We start from the raw sequence: 20,044 nt of genomic DNA, 5'->3' as shown, positions 1-20,044 counted from the left end.
GATTGAGAGTGCCACCCCACCCCTCATGGTGTTACAAAGGCACAACAGGTGGGACGGTTAAACCTGCTACCCTTCTCACTGCTTCCAGTGAGGCTAGCAAATCACCCTGAGCTTCAGGGTTGGCCTTCTGCTACTGCCACTGTATCGTCTATGGATACAGTGCTGCCTGGAGTGTGTACAGTGCACTGGGTTCCAAGGCACAAGTTGGCAGAGAACCTGTCAGCCTATGGTTGACCTTCCTTAGATTTTTTGGTTCCCTGTTCTGTGAACTGGGTGGGTGGAACCCACACCTTGGCTGCTATGTGCCAGTGTCCGTTTCTCACTGTCCGTCCCCTTTTATCTGCATCTGCCTGGTTCTGAGGACCAAGCCCTGCTGGCTTACAGACAGCTGAGTCAGAGCAAAGCCCTGTGGGACTAAGCGTCTACTGGGATGCTGAAGTAAGAGGGGCTCAACCTGACTGGCTGCTCCTGCTCCTGCTCCTGCTCCTGCTCCTTGCTTGGCATTCCTGTCTTCATGCTCTAGCCCTCCCTGATAATATCCTCCTTTGCTTCCTGGTCATTTCCCTAAATTTCTGGCTCTGCCTTATCATGTCTTTTCCCCAGAGACCCAGAGCACCTGAAAATGCATGACAGCTTCTACTGTCTACCACTTAAGCTCAGAGCTGTTCCTCTATTTCCTTGCCTAAAGGGAGTAAAAATTTTGTCAGAACTAAATCAACCTAAGTCCAGTCCTTTAGTCTGCCTCCTTCCTTTCAGTTCAAAACAAAATATTTTATCCCAGAGGATTTTGATATTTCAAGGCTTAATGATGAATTTGCCACAGTCCCTCTTTTCTCAACTGTAGCTCTCAATGGCTCTGACAGGGTCAGAGTTCTTTAAAGCATCTTCAGGAGGTGGTTGCCACAGAGACTAGAAATTGGTCTCAGGGACAGGCTGTGCTACCTACAGAGTGGTGGAGAAGGAAGCTTCTGGCCTATGCTTGGACGTTCAGCTGGAGCATCATTAGTGTTAATAGAGGAAATGTAGCCCTGTCAAGAGCAAGGCAGGGTAGCTAATTAGATCTGAGACCCACTGACCGTCTTTGCCCAGGGCTACAGCCCTTTTGATTCCCCTCCTTCCCCCACTCCCCAACAGGAAGTATGGCTTGTGCACAAAGTCTGGGCCGCCTGCCTAATTGCATTTCTGGCAGGGACTGGGGAGCTCTGCTCCCAGTGCCCTCCCCAACCCTTGCCTGCAGGCCCAGGCAGGGCTGGTTTCTTCTGAGTCCAGTGGGGGACACCAAGTGGGTAGATTCTCCCGGAGAGGGGACACAGGAATCTATCCTTGGCTTTTAACAAGGTAGCCCATGGGACATCTAACAGGTGGCTAATTTTCTCTTGTGCCTTATTTCTGGAGGCACTGTTGGAGGAAGGAACCCTGGAATAACCAGGGGGCAGCCTTTAGAGCCAGAGTAGATAGGAGAGTTCAGTGGGCTCCTACATGTCCCTCTCCTTAATGTCACACCGAGGACAGAAGGGTCTCTTATTTTGAAGTATGGGGAAAAGGTGCCCCCCCCACTCCCTCTCCTTCCATACCCAAACTGGCCGATGCTAATATGGGAAAAAGGCCACTTGGTCACATCACTAAGTGCTTGGATTCTATTTGGAAGGTATTTGGAGGGGCAGTGGGCTCTAGGGTGCTGCTTTTCGTGTGGGCTGCAGCCCTTGGGAACTGGTGGAGACGTGGTGCCTCTGCTGGCTGGTGAGGAGGAAGATGCACCAGGCAGCCTAACGCAGCCAGTCTTGGCCCACCACACTTGGTCTCTCTCTTTTTAAGTTTCCAGAGATAATCAGAAACCATTACTTTTGTAATAAATAGCTCTTGTTTTCAACACTACATTGTTCTTGTGCTTAATTGGATCTGACTTGTCCTTGACAAAAATGTCTAGATGGCAAGAAGTGACATGGCATCTCACAGCCGGGCCATTCTCATCCCAGCTGAGGCTCTCGCCAGGCAGAGCCAGTCCAGGGCAATGTTGGCCTCCTGAGCATGTGCCAGCTTGAGAGACAGTGGCTGCTGTTCCCATTCCTCAGGCTGAAACCGGTAGCAGGCTGAGCCTACTCTTTCTTGTTTAACTTTCCCAGACAGAATAGAAAGAAACAAGGGAACCATTTTCTCCCCTAATTCTGAGGTAGCAGTGTGGCCCAGCATGGTTGCAAATTTCTATTCCAATTAAACTGAGGCCCCATCCCGGCATGGTCTTCTGTCAAGAGTCCCAGCTGCAGAGGATGCACCCTGTCCTGCAGGGCACGGCCCTGAAAACCTGGCTGGGGTGATTGATGCAAGAATGAAGAAACGCCAGACTCGCATGCCGAAGAGCCAGAGCAGGGGGGACGTGGGAGTTAGGGTGGAGATGCCCGGTGACCTGCCTGGAGCCCCAGCAGCTCATGATATACAGCGTGGGGAGGAGTTAGCTAGTGTCAGTCAGAGGCCTCTGCAAGGGAACAGTTTCTGGCTGCCGGAAGAGACATCCTGAAGAAGAAGCCTGGAGTCCGTGTTTCTGTACAGCTCTCAACATTCCCACCGGTACCAGAGAAAGGCTTTGCCAAATCCCATGGGTCTAAAACCTTGAGGTCCCTTTTGATAATACACATTCACTTGAGACTTCATCTGCTTGCTTTGTTCATTCATTCATTCATTCATTCATTCATGGCTTCTCCCACTTCCCCACAGGATCTACAGAAGGTAGATGCCAGGGGCAGGCAAGTCAGAAAGGGACTAAATTGTGAGTGGCAATAGCTTTGCAAATATCTATTTTTTAGTCTTTTTGGATTTGGGGGTGGGTTTTGTTTGTTTGGTGTGTGTGTGTGTGTGTGTGTGTGTGTGTGTGTGTGTGTGTGTGTGTGTGTGTGTGTGGTGTTTGTTTGAGACAGGGTTTCTCTGACTGTCCTGGAACCTGTTCTGTACACCAGCCTGGCCTCAAACTCAGAGATCAGCCTGCTTCTGCCTCCCAAGAGCTGTGATTATAGGCATGTGCTACCAGCTGGCCAGTTAACATTATTTTGATAAATGTGGTATTTAGTCCTGCTGAAGGCCTAAGGAAGATACTTCATTGTTTCCATTGTGCCTGTGAGAGATTACATTGCTTACCTAATGATCCACAGTTAGAAAATCAAGGCAGGACTTGGTGCAAAAGAGAGTCTTTGGAGCTCCTCCGTCCCCAGCCGTGTCTGACTGAAGCATCTGCCTGGTATATCCTGCTGGTCCTGGACACTGAGAAGAGGCTGAGGCCCAGCTTCACTAGGACCCTGGCTATCTGGGTTCCCCCAGGGGTACCGAAACCAGTGGAGGTAAATAGTTAATAACAGATTTCCTGTGGGGGCAAAACTAAGCCCTAGTTTATTTGCCAGTTTCCATGGTGTGAACTCTTCCTCTGTGGCCTGTTTCAAGCTACTCACTGGATGCCCCTACTGAGAAGTTCGGAAGAGATTCATGGTCAGCTCTATGGAGGTACGAGCTCTGACTCAGACCCAGTGACCTTAGCTCAGTCTAAACTATGGACTGGTAATTGTGGTCTGTTCATTTGAGGGAGGTAGTGGGGAAAGTGAGCCAGATGGTCAGAACTGAGGTCAAACTCTGGCCCCGCCATCCTTTTTTTTTTTTCTAAAAAAAAAAAAAAAAAACAAAACAAAAAAACTCTGTGACTGGTCAGCTAACCTCCTCGCCTCGCATTTCCTCATTTGTAAGATGAGACAATAAACAGCATCTCCTTCACAGGGCTGAGGGAAGGATACAGCTAATGGTCATGGTGTCTGGTCTCATGCCCAGTCTGCTAGCTCTTTAAAGACATTAATTGACAGCCCTGACTAGAGAACACTTGAACTATCCTAGCCTCAGATGATGTTAAGAGAAGAGGCAAGAAGGGTCCTGAGTGAGGACTTAAAGGAAGCATAAGCGGGGTGGAGTGGAGGGTGTACACCCGCCAGGTGCACTAAGAAAGTACTGTCCCTTTGTGCTGTCGCTTGGGTCTTCCGAAGTCATTCGGACACAGGCTTTTTGCAGGCTGCCCTAAAGCCTTACTTTCCTGCTGCAGTGCAGGGACCAGAAATGCACAAAGAGATGGAGAACAATCAAATAGGTTGTGCTCAAGTGTCATTCAGGAGAGGGTGAGTAGATGCTCTCATGGGACTTGGTTGGAACAAGGCAGAGGCCCCCCAGGATAAATTCTACAAGTCACAGACTGAGCACTCCACACAACATGGGGCTGCCCACAGGACCACAGTCTGTTCATGACGGAAGACCAAGGACACTGATTTGTGGGGATCTTGCCACTCAAACCCTTAGAGTATATCGGAGGAAACAAGAGACTCAAAGATAGTGAAAGATAAAGGGAGTGTGTCCCCCAGAGCCTGGAACCTGGTTGTGGCCAGAGAACATTCACGTTTGAAAGAGGACAAAAAAGCTAACATTCTGCATGGCAAACATAGGACCCACCTGGACTACTTTTAGAAAATACTGTTCGATGTTTCTTCCTCAGTTACTCCAATTTTTTCAGACAGTCTCTCACTATACTTGGAGCTCACTGACTGGCTAGCAGAGCCCCAGAAATCCTGCAAGTTTTCAACTTCTCAGTGCTCCTGTTACAGTCAAGTGGCCTCTGTTTGTTTGCTTGTTTTGTTTTTATTTTGAGACAAGAGTTTCTCTCAGAACTCTGGCTGTCCTGAATCTCATAGATATCCATCTGCCTCTGCCTCCCCAGTGCTGGGATTAGACTACTCCCGGCGCGCTCTCTCTCTCTCTCTCTCTCTCTCTCTCTCTCTCTCTCTCTCTCTCTCTCTCTCTCTCTCTGTGTGTGTGTGTGTGTGTGTGTGTGTGTGCGCGCGCGTGTGCGTGCGTGCGCGTGCTGGTGATTGAACTCCTGTCCTCACATTTGCTGGAAGGATGCCCTCTGATCCATCCCCTAGCACCTCATTTCTTTGTTTTTGCTTTGGAGGGGTTTGGGGATCTATTTGTTTTGGGTTTGTATCACCATTTTCAGTAGATCATGGGATGGTAGAGCATGACTTTAACTCCATGGATGTGTATGTAGTGCATTACTACTTACTGTTTGGGGACAGAGGTGATCCAACAGACCTCAGATTAGAGCCCACACTTGGATGGAGGTGTCTGTGGTTTGGGCTCTGTCCCTTAAACTGAGAGCTTTGGTGGATCCAACGTTGTGCAAGTAGCCCAGTCAGAGCCAGGATTTGAGCATAGGACAGACAGACCAGTGTAGTGACCTAGGTCCCTCTAGCTGAACTCTAGAGAGACTGGAGACCATGAGCCCAGGAGATGGCAAGCCCAAGAGTTTTCTCATGAAGAGGTGTGACTCACCTTGAACACTGGGCTTCCCAGTGTCTTTATCAGAAATAGGAAGTGATTAGTTATTACTAGAGGGGAATGAGGCGATTTATGTAGCCCAGACTGGCTTAATCCTTTCAATTTTCTGCCTCTCAGGCATTGAGATTACAGGCACGCACCACAAGCCAGTCCAGAGAAGTCATATCCACTAGTTTTCAAGAGTGAAACAGCCCAGGGGCTCAGCAATTTCTGTTAGACTCTGAAGCCCGGACATTTCCCAGGCCTCGGGTAGTCCCTAAGGCGGGTGCAGAGGGAGCGCGCAAGCCTCCCTGGGCCAGAGTGGGTGGGAGCCACCGTAGCTTTAAAGGGCGGTTCTCTGGGAGCTTCGGGGTGCAGGGCGCAGCTGCCCAAGCGGGGTCCCCGGAAGCGCCCGCGGCCAAGCTGGCCCTGCACATCCTCTGGGCTGGACCAGCAAAGACACCGTTGCTGGGCCCCGCCCGACTAAGGCACTGGGCCTGGAGGGGGGCTCCCCCGCGTCTCCGAGGAGATGGCGCTGCATGTGCGTTGACGCCGTGCCCACGCCTCGAGGGTCCCATCACTGCGTCCCGCGACTCTCCTGGGAGAGAGAGAGTATGGAGCGCCTAGAGTCAGAGCTGATCCGGCAGAGCTGGCGGGCAGTGAGCCGCAGCCCTCTGGAACATGGCACTGTCCTGTTCTCCAGGTGAGAGCTGCGGGGCTCCGGGGTGCGAGTGAAGGGGTACCTGACCGAAGTGGGCTCAAAATTGCTGGACTTGTTACTGGAGGAGGAGAAGCCTGCGGTGGTGCTCCTAAGAGAGGGGTGTGTGCTCAGCGACAGGTGGTGCTGTCCCATCTGCTCTTCCCGGATAGCGACTCCTATCTGAATTGGTTGAGGTCTGATGGGGTCCTTTACCAGAACCCACAATGTGGGCAAATGGACGCAATACCCTCACGCTCCTTCCTTTGTTATCCCAGTGTCCGGTGGCTAGTGACTGCAGGGCCGCTCAGAGTAGCCAGCTGGTAGGAGGAAATGAGTGACCCGAAGACCAGCTAGGGTATGCAGGCTCCTGAAACAGTAGAACCGTAGGACGGGCCCCCATGCCCACCCGCTTGTGCCCACCCTCTCAAATGGAAGGAGACCATATAGTTCTGGCCCAGGAGAGCGACCAGTAAGATGAGAAAACACAGGCTTAGGACCAGAGAAGCTCCAGGAGGGAGGCAGCAGGCATCCAGTCTCACCACTGGGAAGAGGGAGGGAAGAAGAGGGAAGGAGGGAGGAAGAGAGGAAGGGAGGGAGGGTGGGAGGGAGGGGAGAGAGGAGAGAGGAGAGAGGAGAGAGGAGAGAGGAGAGAGGAGAGAGGAGAGAGGAGAGAGAGAGAGAGAGAGAGAGAGAGGAGAGAGGAGAGAGAGAGGAGAGAGAGAGAGAGAGAGAGAGAGAGAGAGAGAGAGAGAGAGAGGAGGAGAGAGGAGAGAGGAGAGAGGAGAGAGAGAGAGAGAGAGAGAGAGAGAGAGAGAGAGAGAAGGCTGGCTGGTTTTCAGCCTCACCTCAGGCTCTGTCACCAAAGGGCCACTCTCCCTCATCGTAGCTCCCTAGGCCGGTTCAAAACTTTGGAACATGACTTTACAAACCTCTCGGGAATAAATTCAGCCACATAAAAGAGTTATACAAAAACGCAAGCTCTCCCCAGCAAGGCTGAAGTTTTCTGGTTGTGCCAACTGTACTTTTCTAAATTTATTTTCCCCTATCCTGGTACCCACTGTGACTTTACTGTGTAACTTAAGGCGGCTTGCTTAACAAACTCTCTGAGCTTCTGTCTCCTCCTCTGAACCCACTGCTTAAAAGTAGGAGGGGTCGGGGTTGGGGATTTAGCTCAGTGGTAGAGCGCTTGCCTAGGAAGCGCAAGGCCCTGGGTTCGGTCCCCAGCTCTGGAAAAAAAGAACCAAAAAAAAAAAAAAAAAAAGTAGGAGGGGTACTCCACCCCAGGTAACCACATGTGAGATACTCCGTGCTCAGTAGTGCAAGGAGCGTGATCTTGACGTCACTGCCCGTCTAAGCCTCCTCAGCTACAAGGGCATTGAGAAGTTTTGATCCAAAAGGGAAGTTCCCCCTAGATTTTGGTTTGAGACTCCTACCTGTCCCAAACTCAGCCTTCACTTGTTTAGGGAGGGGCTACTGTCTGCCAGCTGATATGAGAGGCTGGGGACACAAGTGTCCTCCAAAAGGAAGGGAGGAGGCACTGACTAAGCTGGTAGTGCCAGGTTGGGGGTGTATTGTGGCTTTCTTCTGGCCAGCCAGGGTCTGCTGCAGTTGCCACTCACTGTGCTATGACCTCTGCTCCTAACCCCCAGGCTCTTCGCCCTGGAACCCAGCCTGCTGCCTCTCTTCCAGTACAATGGCCGCCAGTTCTCCAGTCCTGAGGACTGTCTCTCCTCTCCAGAATTCCTGGACCACATTAGGAAGGTGAGGGAGGCAGAGCCATGAGGTCTCAGATCTGCAGAACATTGTCTTAGTAAAGAAAAAAGGACTCGGGATTAAGAAAACAGCTCTGCACATATAAACACACACATACACACACACACACACACACACACACACACAGCCTCTGCACACACATAAACACAGCCTCTGCACACATATGTACACACACAGCCTCTGCACACATATAAACACACACACAGCCTCTGCACACACATGTACACACAGTCTCTATACACATACATACACACACACTGTGCCCTTTCCTCTGGATTGGACCCAGTCTCCTCCCCCAACCCCGTCTTCGAGCCAACTGGACCCCCTAGTACATTGTTCTGCCTTGTCCTCTGGCTCCCATGGATTGTACGGTAGATCTCGACCCCTTGGGCCTACCAGCCTATGAAAACTAGGCTGAACTCATGATCCTCACAGCACCTCAGTTTACTAGTTCCACGCAGGCAATACTGTCCTGCAGGTGTATCAAAGGTTTTAAGACCCTAAAAGAGAAGGGCTTCATGGGCGGGATTTCAGAGTAAAGCCAGCACATGCTGAACACCTACTGTTTACAGACACTCACTTCCTGCTACCCTCTGATCCTGCTCTGAAAGCCTTCCTGGTTGAGAAGCCCGGGTTCTAGCCTGTGGTGGTAAGCAGATAGGATTGTGCTGGGCCCTCTGTGTCCTTGACAGGTTATGCTTGTGATTGATGCTGCTGTGACCAACGTAGAGGACCTGTCTTCACTGGAGGAGTACCTGGCCACCTTGGGCAGGAAGCATCGGGCAGTGGGAGTGAGGCTCAGCTCCTTCTCGGTGGGTAGTGGGTACTTTCTCACTCCTGAGCTCCAGACCTGCAGCGGCCACTCTATCCCAGACCCAACCCATTGTCCCCCACCCCACCTCACAGCTGACAGGAAATAAAGGGCTGCTCTGGTTCTGTGCCCGCTATGTGACTGACACTGACTCTCCCAGACAGATGGACATCTGAGTTGAAGCCAGCCAGCTCTGCAGAGCGAGTTCCAGGACAGTCAGGGCTACACAGAGAGACCTTGTTTCGAAAAAAAGAAAAAGCAAAACAAGATGGCAGCAACAACAATAACAACAACCGTAAAGACCCATGAAGGCTTAGCAGCCCTCGGGCATCAGTTGGTTTGGTCATCCTTCTTTAGGTATCCAACCACCCTGAAAGTCCTCCCTTAAAGCAGATTTTGAGTTCTGGTGGCTGGACTCAGCTGGGCAGTTCTTCCTCTGGAGTCTGGATGGAGTCATGTATGTGCTGAGGTCAACTCCACTAGGTCTAGAATGTCTAAGGTGACCTGTGAGCTTTTAAACCTTCCCCATGCTAGCTAGGTCTTAGCAGGCAAGGGCTGCCACTCAAGCTGCTACCGAGAACATGAGCCCCAGTGCTATAAACCCTCTGCTGGCACTGCTGACACTAATGCTCCACTGGTCAGAACTGGTCACAAAGGTAACTCGTGTCAGAGACGGCATCCTACCCAAGTCCTGGCTCATGGGGAGCCCCAGCCCTGGTAATGCCCAACCCCATTGTGGGAAAGCTCTGTGAGGAGGGCATGGATGGCCTTGACTGACTCTCCGTCTGGGCATTTACACAATGCCTAGTCCTTACGGAATGTCTAATAATATATGTGGGATAAATAAACCTTAGATAAGGCCTACTGTGTGCAGCCGCCACACTAAGTGCTTTTAACAGAAGCCAGAGTTTTGTTTTCTCTGTTAGGCTCACGAATCAACTAAGGCTCAGAGGGGTAAACTGCTCCAGGTCATCCAGACTGTGAGTGTTGGCCATAATCTTCACTCACACCTCGCTGGTTCCGATCTCATGACTGCTACCTTGCAAATAGGGAAGCTGAGATCTGAAAGCACTGAGTTGGTTGAATCTGAGCGGACAGTTTCAAGACAATGCATAGGCCCCTCTCGTGAGTGGTTGCCAGTATCCACCGTGCATTTTCACACTTAGGGGGAAAAGTGGACATAGGGTGACACTCAAGGTGACCCTCGGGGCCTGCTTAAGAAGCATGAACCCTGTGTGGGAAAGAGAACCACCTGTGTCCCCCTCGCCGGCACAGGGCTTCCGCTTTCTCACCTGTAAATGGAATGCTACCTTCCTGCCTTCAGATGACAAGGTACCTCTTGCCTCTGCAGACAGTAGGTGAGTCCCTGCTCTACATGCTGGAGAAGTGCCTGGGTCCCGACTTTACGCCGGCTACAAGGACCGCCTGGAGCCAACTCTACGGAGCTGTGGTGCAAGCCATGAGCCGAGGCTGGGACGGGGAGTAAGAGACAAGCCAGAGCCCCTATCTATGTGTGTCTGTCTGTTGATCTGCCTGTTGTAGTCTTAGCCTCTCCCCCAGGGTCTCTCTGTACCTCAGTTCTCATCCCCTTGGCCATCCAAGAGAGGTGATAGGAGAGGGCTGGCTCAGCTGCTGGTCCACAGCAAGGAGGTGGATTTCCCTCCCTCATCCTCACAGATGCACTGCTGCAGGCCTGGTTAGCTCTCCCCAGGAAGCAGAACAGTTTTGGTAGTGAGGAGGCATGGGGGTTCTTCTCCGAGAAGCTTTCTGTCAAGGTGAGGGAAAAGCAAACTAGGCTTCTAGAATGTTCCATTTTGCCTGCCCAGTCTCTCTGATACTTTCCTGCCAGGCTGTTTACTTTCCAACGATGAAGGAGAGAGGCTTTAGTGTTTGTGGGGATCTCAGGCAAGGGGAGCATGGAAGATGGCATTCTTCAGTGTCAGTGGGCACCCTGGGTCTCAGCTGCTCAGATACCACACAAAACCTCTTATGCTCTTGGTTCGGCATTTCTGGTAGAAGCACCCCAATATTCTTTTTGGGGAAACCTCGCTGGCCAGCCAGAATGGAGAAGCCAGAAGGGCAAGGAAGAAGAGTAACCTCATCCCATGGGGCCCTGAGTTCTGGGGCTCCTCCTGTCACCTTACTCTCACAGGGCTGAATCCTGTCTCCACAGCCTCTTCTGCTCACCCGCCACTCTCCAGCTGCGGGCCCCTAAGTCTGTGTTTAGCACTTGAAGTGGACCTGTGTCTGGGCAGATGAGCGAGAGCAAATAGAGTGGGAAGGGCCCTTGTTCCCATTCCCAGACACCTACACTTTCTTGCTCTGTGCCGTGGTTCTGTAGACTCGCAAAAAATAAACACGCTCTGTGTGCTGACCCTCCCTGACTGGACCTTCTGTGGGCCTTGACCTGTGCTGGATGAAGCCACAAAGCACTGGGACTCAGAACAGGACGGAGGCAGGGGGTCCGCAGGCCCAAGGCCTGAATGGGCAGAAGAGGAGGAGCCGTGAAAGGCTGGGGCAATGGTGGTAAAGGATGGGGTATCCTGTGTCCAGACTGGCTACGAGGCCACCAAATCCAGTTCTTTTCTCTGGGCACACACCTGGGCCAGCTTCCCTTGGAACAGGTGGATGGGGGACAGTTCTAACCAGTAGTCCGTGTGGCTCTAGAGACCATGTCCACACCCTTCACACCAATCTCCAAATAGCCACATGTTCCTCATGCTCAGACATTCACCATTAATGCAGAGTTCACAGTGACCTTGAAGGCTGTGTGCTAAACACGAGAGTGAAAAAATAGCCCTGGCCCTAAGTGGCCGCATAGAGAAGGCTCCCAGTCCCCAGCACTACCATTGAGAACTTAATTTGAACAGGATATAACCCTCTCTTGTGCTTGTGCCTGGGTGCCTTGAGTCTGAATGTTTTCAATGTCTGTGCTGAGTCTGTAGCAACTACTTTGAAGGCTGTGGGACCTTTAGAAAGTAGGATCTGGGTGGTCAAAGTAGGCACTCGGGAGTGGACCTCCAAAGATGGGAGCCCGGTTCCTAGTTCTGGCCCCACCCTTCCTGGTCCACCATAGGAAACAGCACCATGACACATACCCACTGCCGTGAACCCCGTCATGATGGTCTGAAATCCTCCAAAATCAGGAGACAGAATAAACCTTTCCTCCTGTGTTGTTTTTGTCAGGCATTTTGTCAGAGTAACACAAAGATAATGAGAGATGACACACAGCACCTATTGCTTGAGGGAAGTAGTCTGGGTCTGGGGTGTGAGACCCCACAGGCAAAGACAGCCTGGGACATGATGGAGCAGAACAGCGTGAAAAATGACCATTGTCTGAGCAGGTGGCTTAGTTCCCCGGGGCTCCAGGGCTCTAGGAATGGGCCTGCAGCTGGCCTGGGAACAGTCTCGGGGTAGCTGCCCTGGCTTGGGGCTGCTCAGTATGGATGGGTGGTAAACTGGCGGCAGCTGGATTTTGCATGTTCTCAGCTGGGCAGTTTTTCCCATTCAGCCCAGATGGCAGGGATTGGGGCAGCGGGGCTGCAGATGTGTATCAGTAGCCTGCTGGGAATGCTGTTCCCACTGTTATGCAGGAAGTGTTTTCTCCGGCCAGCAGCCTGCAGCAGGCTGGGATATGGTCCCCTCCCAAGCCCACCCTCATAAACCTAAAGACAGACGGCTTAGACCCAGTTATTTATGCTGGCCTAATACTCCCAGGCATGTGATGCTCACTGAGGTGACTGGGGTGACCTGCTTAGTAAAAAAACACCCTTCTCTGGCCATGTCTTGAGCTACCAGGTATCGTGTGTGCGTGAGTACGTGTGTGTGTGTGTGTGTGTGTGTGTGTGTGTGTGTGTGTGTGTGTGTGTGTGTGTGAAAGAATAATCCCTCCTCCTTCCCTCTCCAGCTCCTGGTCCTTTTTGGTTCCTTTGAGAAAAATTCTTCAAAAGAACAGCCTTCTGGCTGCTGTATGAGAATTTACTGTGGCCAGATTTTCTCTCTACTCTGTCGGCTCTGATTGAAACCACCAGATTCCACCTTGCTCTGTTAGGAGCCTTGCCTTCCTTAGCCTTCAGCTAGCTCCTCCTCTCAGCAGTACTTAGAGTTGATCACTTCTTCATGTTTGAACTTAAGGAAAATCCCAACCAGCCATGAAAAGCCAGGGAGTAGTGAGTCCACATGAACCCCATCTGGCATCACCTCAAGGTCGGCCCTTCCCTGCTTTCTCTTCGCTAGAGAGTTTCTAAGCAAGGGTCCGCATTCTTTGCCTTGCTGACCCTCCGAAGTCCTTTCTAGAGAGTCTCTTTATATTTGGACTCTAGAATATGCCAGCCTCACCTCGTCCCCACCCAGATTCCAGTTCCCCCGATGTCTCAGAATCATTGTTCTGCATCTGGTCCTTGCTCTGCACTTGGAGTCTTTCCGTCTCTGCCAGTTCCTTCCCCGTTTCCCGTTGTCTCGTGGGAGCAATCAGTTGTCTGTTGACAATATGACCAGCATCCTCTACGTGACTGAGGCTCTGTGTTTCTCTGCCATAGTTCTGCTGTGAGTGGTGAGCCCTGAGGTTCCCTCCCTCCTCTCGGAGGCCCTTCTGGTACTTATTATTGCGCCTTCCATCGCCTTGTGGACTCTTCTCTCCTTCTTGTGGTGGCTCATCCTCCGAGTCTTCTCTTCATCTGAGTTTGCTCCCGTTCCCTTTTCAGTCTTGGCCTTTTCCTTGCTTAAACATCATCCCAACTGCCCCCGAGGTTTAAAGGTTCCCCGCCTAACTTCCTTATCTAGCAAGTGGTGTCTCAAATGTAGCATGAGCGGAGGCAGCATGCCCCAGGCATCTCCTTCCCAGTCTTCACCACCACCTGTGTCACTACTGCCAAGTCATCCTGGCTAACATCTTAGAGTTATCCTGGCTTCTGGATTTCTCTCTGACCCACCTCTCCCCACACGTGAGTCTTCAGCCCGGATGGCGGCTCATTACACTGCTTTTCTCTCTATTCTCGACTCTACCCCTAGCTAAGTTACTCCATTTCCTCTCACAGACAGTTCCAGTTGGAATTTCTGCTCCCCACAGCCCGGTGTTCACCTCAGTACATGAGGGTGTCCTGGGTGACCTTGGAGCTAGAAGGGTGAGATACTGTTGCGTGGGTACAGAGATGAAAGGTTGTGAGTGTGACGATGGCTGTACATTATGGCAAATCTACTTAACAGTGCCTAACTGTATACTTAAAGAATGATTAAGATAGCAGGGTTCGGTGGCGCACACACACAGGCAATCCTAGAGCTCAGAAAACTGAAGAGCTAAACTAAAGAGCTGGACTCAGTATGAAAATAAAAAGTAGTGGGGCTGGAGAAAATAGTGGCTCAGCGGTTAAGAGCACTGACTGCTCTTCCAGAGGTCCTGAGTTCAATTCCCAGCACCCACATGGTGGCTCACAACCATCTGTACTGGGATCTGATGCCCTCTTCTGGTGTGCAGGTGTACGTGCAGATAGAATACTCATACATAAAATAAACAAATCTTTTAAAAATAAAAAAGTGTATTTTCCGAAAAATTAAATTACCAAAGCCAAGCATGCTACTCTTCCTGGAATCCCCAGTAGCCTCCCACATCACCAGGAGAAAGTCTGAAGTCCTAACAGACTCCCACAGGGATCCCTGCCCTCTCAGAACTTCCTTGGCCCTCTCCTTCCTTGCTCACTGTTTCAGCCCCTCTAGCCTTCCCCTGGCTCTTCGAGCCCTGCACTTTGTCTTGTAGACCCTCCACTCTTCTTACGCCCCATCCCCAGGAGCTTTTCTCCCAGATCCCATAAGGGCCAAAATACCCTCCCGTCTCCAGTCAGTCCCTTCTCTTCACCTTGTTCTGTTCTTTCTTCAAAGCACTTATCCCTGCCTGACATCCCATTATGTAACGGGTTTGTTTATTGCACTTGGAACCTTCTATTGCCTAGGAATGAGCAGGCTGTCGTGAAAACCACTCTGGGCTGTGTTTAGAGAAGAGAGAAGAGGCGATTCCTTAAACAGTTGCTGAAGCTGACAAAGTAGAAGGGGCCCTGAGGCCCAGGATGGGGCTCTTGGAACTGAATAACAGAGTAAGAATCATACGCCAGGATCTGTGCCCATCACTCATGTCTAGCCTGGGCTGATGAGGCCTGCCAGAGTGGGTGGTGCCTGCTATACATACACAGCTAGGGTTTCTGTGACATGGAGGTGACCAGGGACAACCCCAGAACCTTTGGTCCATCTAAGAGACTCCCACTTGTCACTGGGTGATGCTGGACTGCGGGTTGTCAATGCCAAGGGGCTGGCAGATATTCAGAAACAGTTTGGGTTGGGCAGAACTGGGAATTTGTCTTCTTGGAATCCCGGCTCCTCCTATGCCCCAGGGCCTCCCACACAGTGACCTAGAAGCCTGCAGCTGGGCCAGCAGGGATGTCCCTCAGGACAGACCTGAGCTGCCTTCAGAGAGGCAGCAGGGATAGGGTGGCCAAGAGCTGCTTCTATTTGTTCTGGGTTTAAAGGCTTCTAGGCAGAATTTGCAAGGAGCCTCAGGCCTTCCTGCTCCTCTCAGGCTGATGGTGCCCAGTATGGCGCTTGCCTGGGTGCTACAGTGCCCTATGGACACAGTCCAGTGACTGACATTCTAGACCTTTCTGGTGCCAAGCCTCCCTCTTGCCTTGTGTCTTAGTCCCACCCCCAGTCAGGCACACCTATCACCTAAGCCCCCGGTCCTCCTTGCGTGCTAAGTATGAGGATCCACTCTCGTACCCTTCTGAGCATCCCCCCACCCCCACACCTTGGGCTACTCATCCCCCTCCATGTAGCCTTTCTTCTAGTCTTTTTGTGTCCATCTGAGCAATGTCCCCCAAAAGGGTGCCAATGCCCCAATGTCTGCAAGCTGGAGGTTTGTAGCCCCCAAGAAGAGAGCCCTGAGAAAGAGCTGACACTACAGGGGTTTGTGGGTTGTAGGTCCCCCTCTTGCAGCAGCTCAAGCCCACTAAGCATAGTCATCAGGCCCCGCCCCTTCTGCTCTTGACACCTCCTTTCCCTGAAACAGCCTCGTAAGCACTTGTTGAACAAGGGTCTAGACTCCTCTCCTGACTCCTGCTGCAGTGGGCTTTGAACCGGCACCCACAGGTGGGTCAAGTGCTTGAGGAGATGGCTCTGTACAGGTGGTGGCAGTGAACAGCTAACCCAAGAGGGTTATGGTCTGTCCCCACAGGGAGCTGCCACAGGAGAGGCCTTCTCGCCCCAACCTACCCTGTCCCTCACCACAGTTGACTCTGCTCTACACAGCATGTTGAACTTAGGTCTTCCTCCTACTCTGGGGATGAACGAACAGCCTAGTGTCAGCCACACGGGAGAAGACCAGAACTCAGGCCTCTTAGCTCAGAGGTATGTCATCGGGCAGGGAACTATTTTCTTCTTGCCACAAGTATTTTCTTCTTGCCTTAAGCTTTACTTAAGGTCATCATCCCACCCTAGCCTCACTCTCAGTTCATTTCTTGTCCTATCCAGGCCTGCATGACTGTCCCCAACTCTCCCTGAAACCCACCATCTCAATAGATTACCTTCTCTTCTCTATGCCCAGGTATATATGCCCAAGCCTGGCCTGTGGTTCTACCTGGGCCAGGTAACCTATCTGCTGTCCTGGCTCAACACTCAGCCAAGTGTGCTCCTACTCCAGTGGCCTCTGGGGTGGCATTCACTTGCTATACAGGAAGGAGGCAGAGCCACTTCCTGTCTGTCTAACCAACTGGCAATAGTTATCAACCCTTCTACCCCCTCCTCCTTGAGCTGAGGCCAGGGAAGGCCCTGGGGAGTAGAGGGATCCCAGAAGAGGCAGCGATACAGGGTAGGAGTCACGCAGTGAGGTATGCTGCCTCAGCCTGGTGACTTTGGGGTCAGCCCTTAACAGCCCTGGCTCCTTCCAGGTGGAGAAGGCCCTGTTGGCCCTGAGGCAGACACAGGCCAGCAGAGGTTAGGAGGACTTGTTTATTCAAGGCACAGTCATACATCAATAACAAGAAGGTTCAGCATTCTGGCACATTCCCTTAGTGGTAGCAACTGTGGTTAGTCCACACCCCTCCAGGACACCCCCTCCCCCCGAGGATACAACACTGCTGATAGGCACTTTGCTTCCAGAGGCAGTTGAGGGACAGGCAGGCAGGGATGAGGCTGCTCTAAGCCCAGTAAGGGTCCCCCCCTCTGTGAGGCTCTGTGTCATTCCGGGTCTCCTGGGAGGCATCTCCCTTCAGAGGGGATCAAAGAAGATGGACTGAGAGTGAGGCCAGGGTGGGATGATGACCAATGGGCTGGGATGGCAGGTGCTGAGGAGGGCCTTTAGTGACCTTGCAAACTCAAGGTCTAGTCAGGGGGACAGCTCCTGGAAGAGCAGAGAGGGATCCACCACTTGCCCAACATCGGCATCAGAACCAGGCCAATTTTGACCCAGATTCAGAGGGGGAAGGCCCTCTGGCCATCCTGCCCTGCTGTCTACAGGACCCCTTATACCTGAAGCTTCCATGGGTTACAGTGGATCAGGGTAGAAGGGAGAGCCAGCAGCGGCAGACAGAGCTGCAGGCATCTGGGGCAGGCGCCAGCAAGCAGTGCCCAGAGAAAAGGCCCTGGACTAGGTTCTGGTTGCATTCTAGATCACTACACACCAAGTACACACGGTTGGGGGGGTAGACTGTAACTCCCCACTTTGGGCAGAGCTAGATGTTGGGCCTGACCACTCTGCTATGAAGAAGTTCTTCACTTTATTGATGAAATCCCTGGGCCTCGGGCCTCGGGGTACTGGAGTACGTAAGGGCCTGGCTGCCTGTAGTTCTACCCTTATTCCAAGCTTGACAAGGATTGGAGGTAGCCGCTTTTGCAGCTGACTCAAGCTCTCTGCAAAGATCACTATGCTAGCATTTGGGGACAAGTCATGGGCTGGGACACTCCCTGCTCCTTGAGCAACTGTTGCTGCCCTGGAGTGAAGCTTGGAACTGCCCAAGTGGCCCGGGTGTGACAGAGATGGAGCAGAGGCCAGGCCAAGCGATCTGTTTTTAGGGCAGCCATAGCTGCAGACACTGGGATGGAATGAGTCTAGACCCACCTGTAGTAAATGGGCAGCAAAGAGGAACCCAGGTATCTGGGAAGGAGTTTCAGGGACTACAGACCCCTTGGTTCCGGTGGCTCAGGCTTCATGGTAGTCCTGAAAATACCTTGTCCTAAGAGGCAGAAGTTGGAACACCTCAGAAGGGGGCAGAGGTGCTGAGCCACCAGCATTTTGGGGGCTTGCTCCTCCAGCCAGAGGCTTGCCCATCAGAAGGGTCTTCTCCGTGGGGAGCGGGGGACACCACTCCTCTTCTGGGTAACCCTGGCGGGACTGGGACGATGCCACCACTGTGGGAAAGCATTTGTAACTCCTGAGCCGCTACCACACTGGAGGCCAGGCAGGGCAGCTTGAAAGAGGAAGAGTCCTTCTGAGGGCAGGGGATGGCCAGTACCTTCACCACTCTTGGCCATGCTGGGACACAGCACTCACATACATGGGGCAGAGGATGCCTTGGTGGCTGCCTCCAGGTTTTGGGGATCTTTTCATTTATCCTTGGGACTGAGGTGTGCCTAATTTCCATGGCTCAGTTTTGGAGAGAAGACATTGTTTCCTGAACTCTATGCCACCCCTACACACACACACACACACACACACACACACACACACACACACACACACACACACACACACACCCTTAAGTCGACCAGCAAGGATTAGGCATAGTTTCCTTTACCACATGCATGTAGGTCTCCTTTAATGAGCCCGAGTAGGTGTCCCAGCTACCATTATAAGTAGATAGCAGAGCAGAGAAACAGGGAAGGCCTCAGTCACTCCCCAGGCTTGTCCCAGCTGCCTCTTGCTCAGAGGATGAGGTACAGAGTTTCTAGATGCTCTGTAGGGAAACCTGTGATGAGACAGCCACCGGTATCTTGTTCACAAGGCCCAGTACACATACCTTTCTCTGCTCAGACTGCAGTGGAGGATGGGGGTCTGGAGCAATCCTTGGTGGGCAGCTGGAGTTGGGTAGGGGATGATGAACCCCCCAGAAAGCTGTCAGTGGGCTTCTTCCTACCTCTTCCTTATGCACACTCGTACCAGCTTGACCCCAGCACGACACACAGCATATAGTCTCTTGGGTCCTGGACTTCAGCTACCAGTCCCAGAAACATGGCCTAAGCCTCCTCCACTCCAGCCCACCCTTTCTGACTGGTCAGCAGATTTGGCTCTTCAAAGGGCCACAGGGTGGCAGATGTCTGTCAGGAGCTTCCCAAAGTCTGTGGGAGGGAGCTCCTGCCTGCCTTCCCTCACCAGGCTCTCCCCTGACCCCTCAGCTGGAGTCCTAATCAGTGGCTCTGGCCCTCTAGTTCCAGCCCTTCCTGGAACTGGGCTGGGTCCAGCTCCCTTGCAAAGCCTCTCAGACCACTCTCTTCTTCTCCCTCTTCTGGCTGGCTGTTCATGGTGCCATAGGTGTGCCGGGCTGGGGAGGAGGCGGGGGTCAGGTTCAGCTCCGGTTCCTGTAGCACGGTGGCCACGTACAGCTGCTCGGGACAGAGAGGGGAAGGTGAGATGAGGCACAGTCATATCAGAGGCAAGTATAGGGTACACTGTCTCTCCTCATGCCCCACCCTGTCACTTCTGCCTACCCCACCCCCAGCAGGCTTGTCCTTCTTCTGGCTTGTTCTTCATCATTGAGTGAGCGCCAAAGAGACGAAGCCTGCTGGCTACCTCGGAGCTGACAGGGTTGGTTTAGTATCAGGCAGGCTTCCCAGCTCGTTTACACATTATCTGTTCCCAGGAGAAAATGGCCTAGGTGCCCACTGAACTGGAGAGGCTCCCATTTACCAGCTAGAATGTTTTCCTGCAATATGTCACAGATTCAGAGCTTGAGAGCGCTAGTTGGTTCCTGTCACACCGAGGGCTGGTTTCAGGAATGCCAGGGAAGGCGTCAGATTAGAGACACACGGGGAGTACTAGGGGAAGGGGCAATCTGTCACCTGTTGCAATGGCTTTTCATCGCTCTCTCTACTTTAAAAGTCAGTAATGATGAGATAAACCTAACACCTTTCCATACTCTAGTATACATAGACGGCTTCAGGTGGTGAGGGAACCGTCCTGGGAAACACCTAGACACGGGCATAGCACCAAAGCACACCTGGTAGACATTTTGGCTGTAAAAAAGGAAATGGTAGCTGAACAGTGGGAAAAACAGGTGGCAAACCCAGCAGTCTCACTAGCGCCACTCACAGGAATGAATGGGGTATTACAGATCGCCGAGGTGAAGCACTGGACTTCAGGGTACATTCTAGCTCCAGCACTGAACTTGAGCCTCTCAAGCATCCAGCTTTCAGGGAATGGGGAAGGGAGGGAAAGCTGGGAGCATTCT

The 20,044-nt window shown here is 52.2% G+C and overlaps 2 protein-coding genes across 21 annotated transcripts in view; one reads left to right on the top strand and one right to left on the bottom strand.

The window, feature by feature from the left end:
• Positions 1-5,542: 5,542 nt before the first annotated feature.
• Positions 5,543-10,997, top strand: Ngb (neuroglobin). Its single transcript, NM_033359.3, has 4 exons — positions 5,543-6,040; positions 7,687-7,798; positions 8,503-8,622; positions 9,973-10,997. The coding sequence occupies exons 1-4, from the start codon at positions 5,952-5,954 to the stop codon at positions 10,105-10,107; spliced, it is 456 nt and encodes a 151-aa protein (NP_203523.2). The 5' UTR covers positions 5,543-5,951; the 3' UTR covers positions 10,108-10,997.
• Positions 10,998-16,596: 5,599 nt separating this feature from the next.
• Tmem63c (transmembrane protein 63c) overlaps positions 16,597-20,044 on the bottom strand; it is a 71,425-nt gene continuing 67,977 nt past the window's right edge. For 17 of the 20 annotated variants that reach the window (XM_063261951.1, XM_006240384.4, XM_063261950.1 and 14 more), the window contains one exon: positions 16,597-19,199. In XM_063261951.1, coding sequence (XP_063118021.1) covers positions 19,005-19,199 — 195 coding nt within the window. In that variant the 3' untranslated portion in view covers positions 16,597-19,004. The remainder of the gene's footprint in view (positions 19,200-20,044) is intronic. The other 3 variants (XR_010052096.1, XR_005505527.2, NM_001108045.1) reach the window with 2 other exon arrangements.

Source organism: Rattus norvegicus, chromosome 6 (genome assembly GCF_036323735.1).
Source record: "Rattus norvegicus strain BN/NHsdMcwi chromosome 6, GRCr8, whole genome shotgun sequence".
Classification (NCBI taxonomy): domain Eukaryota; kingdom Metazoa; phylum Chordata; class Mammalia; order Rodentia; family Muridae; genus Rattus; species Rattus norvegicus.
Note: the sequence above shows the minus strand (reverse complement) of the source record. Positions and strands in the feature narration are given on the sequence as shown.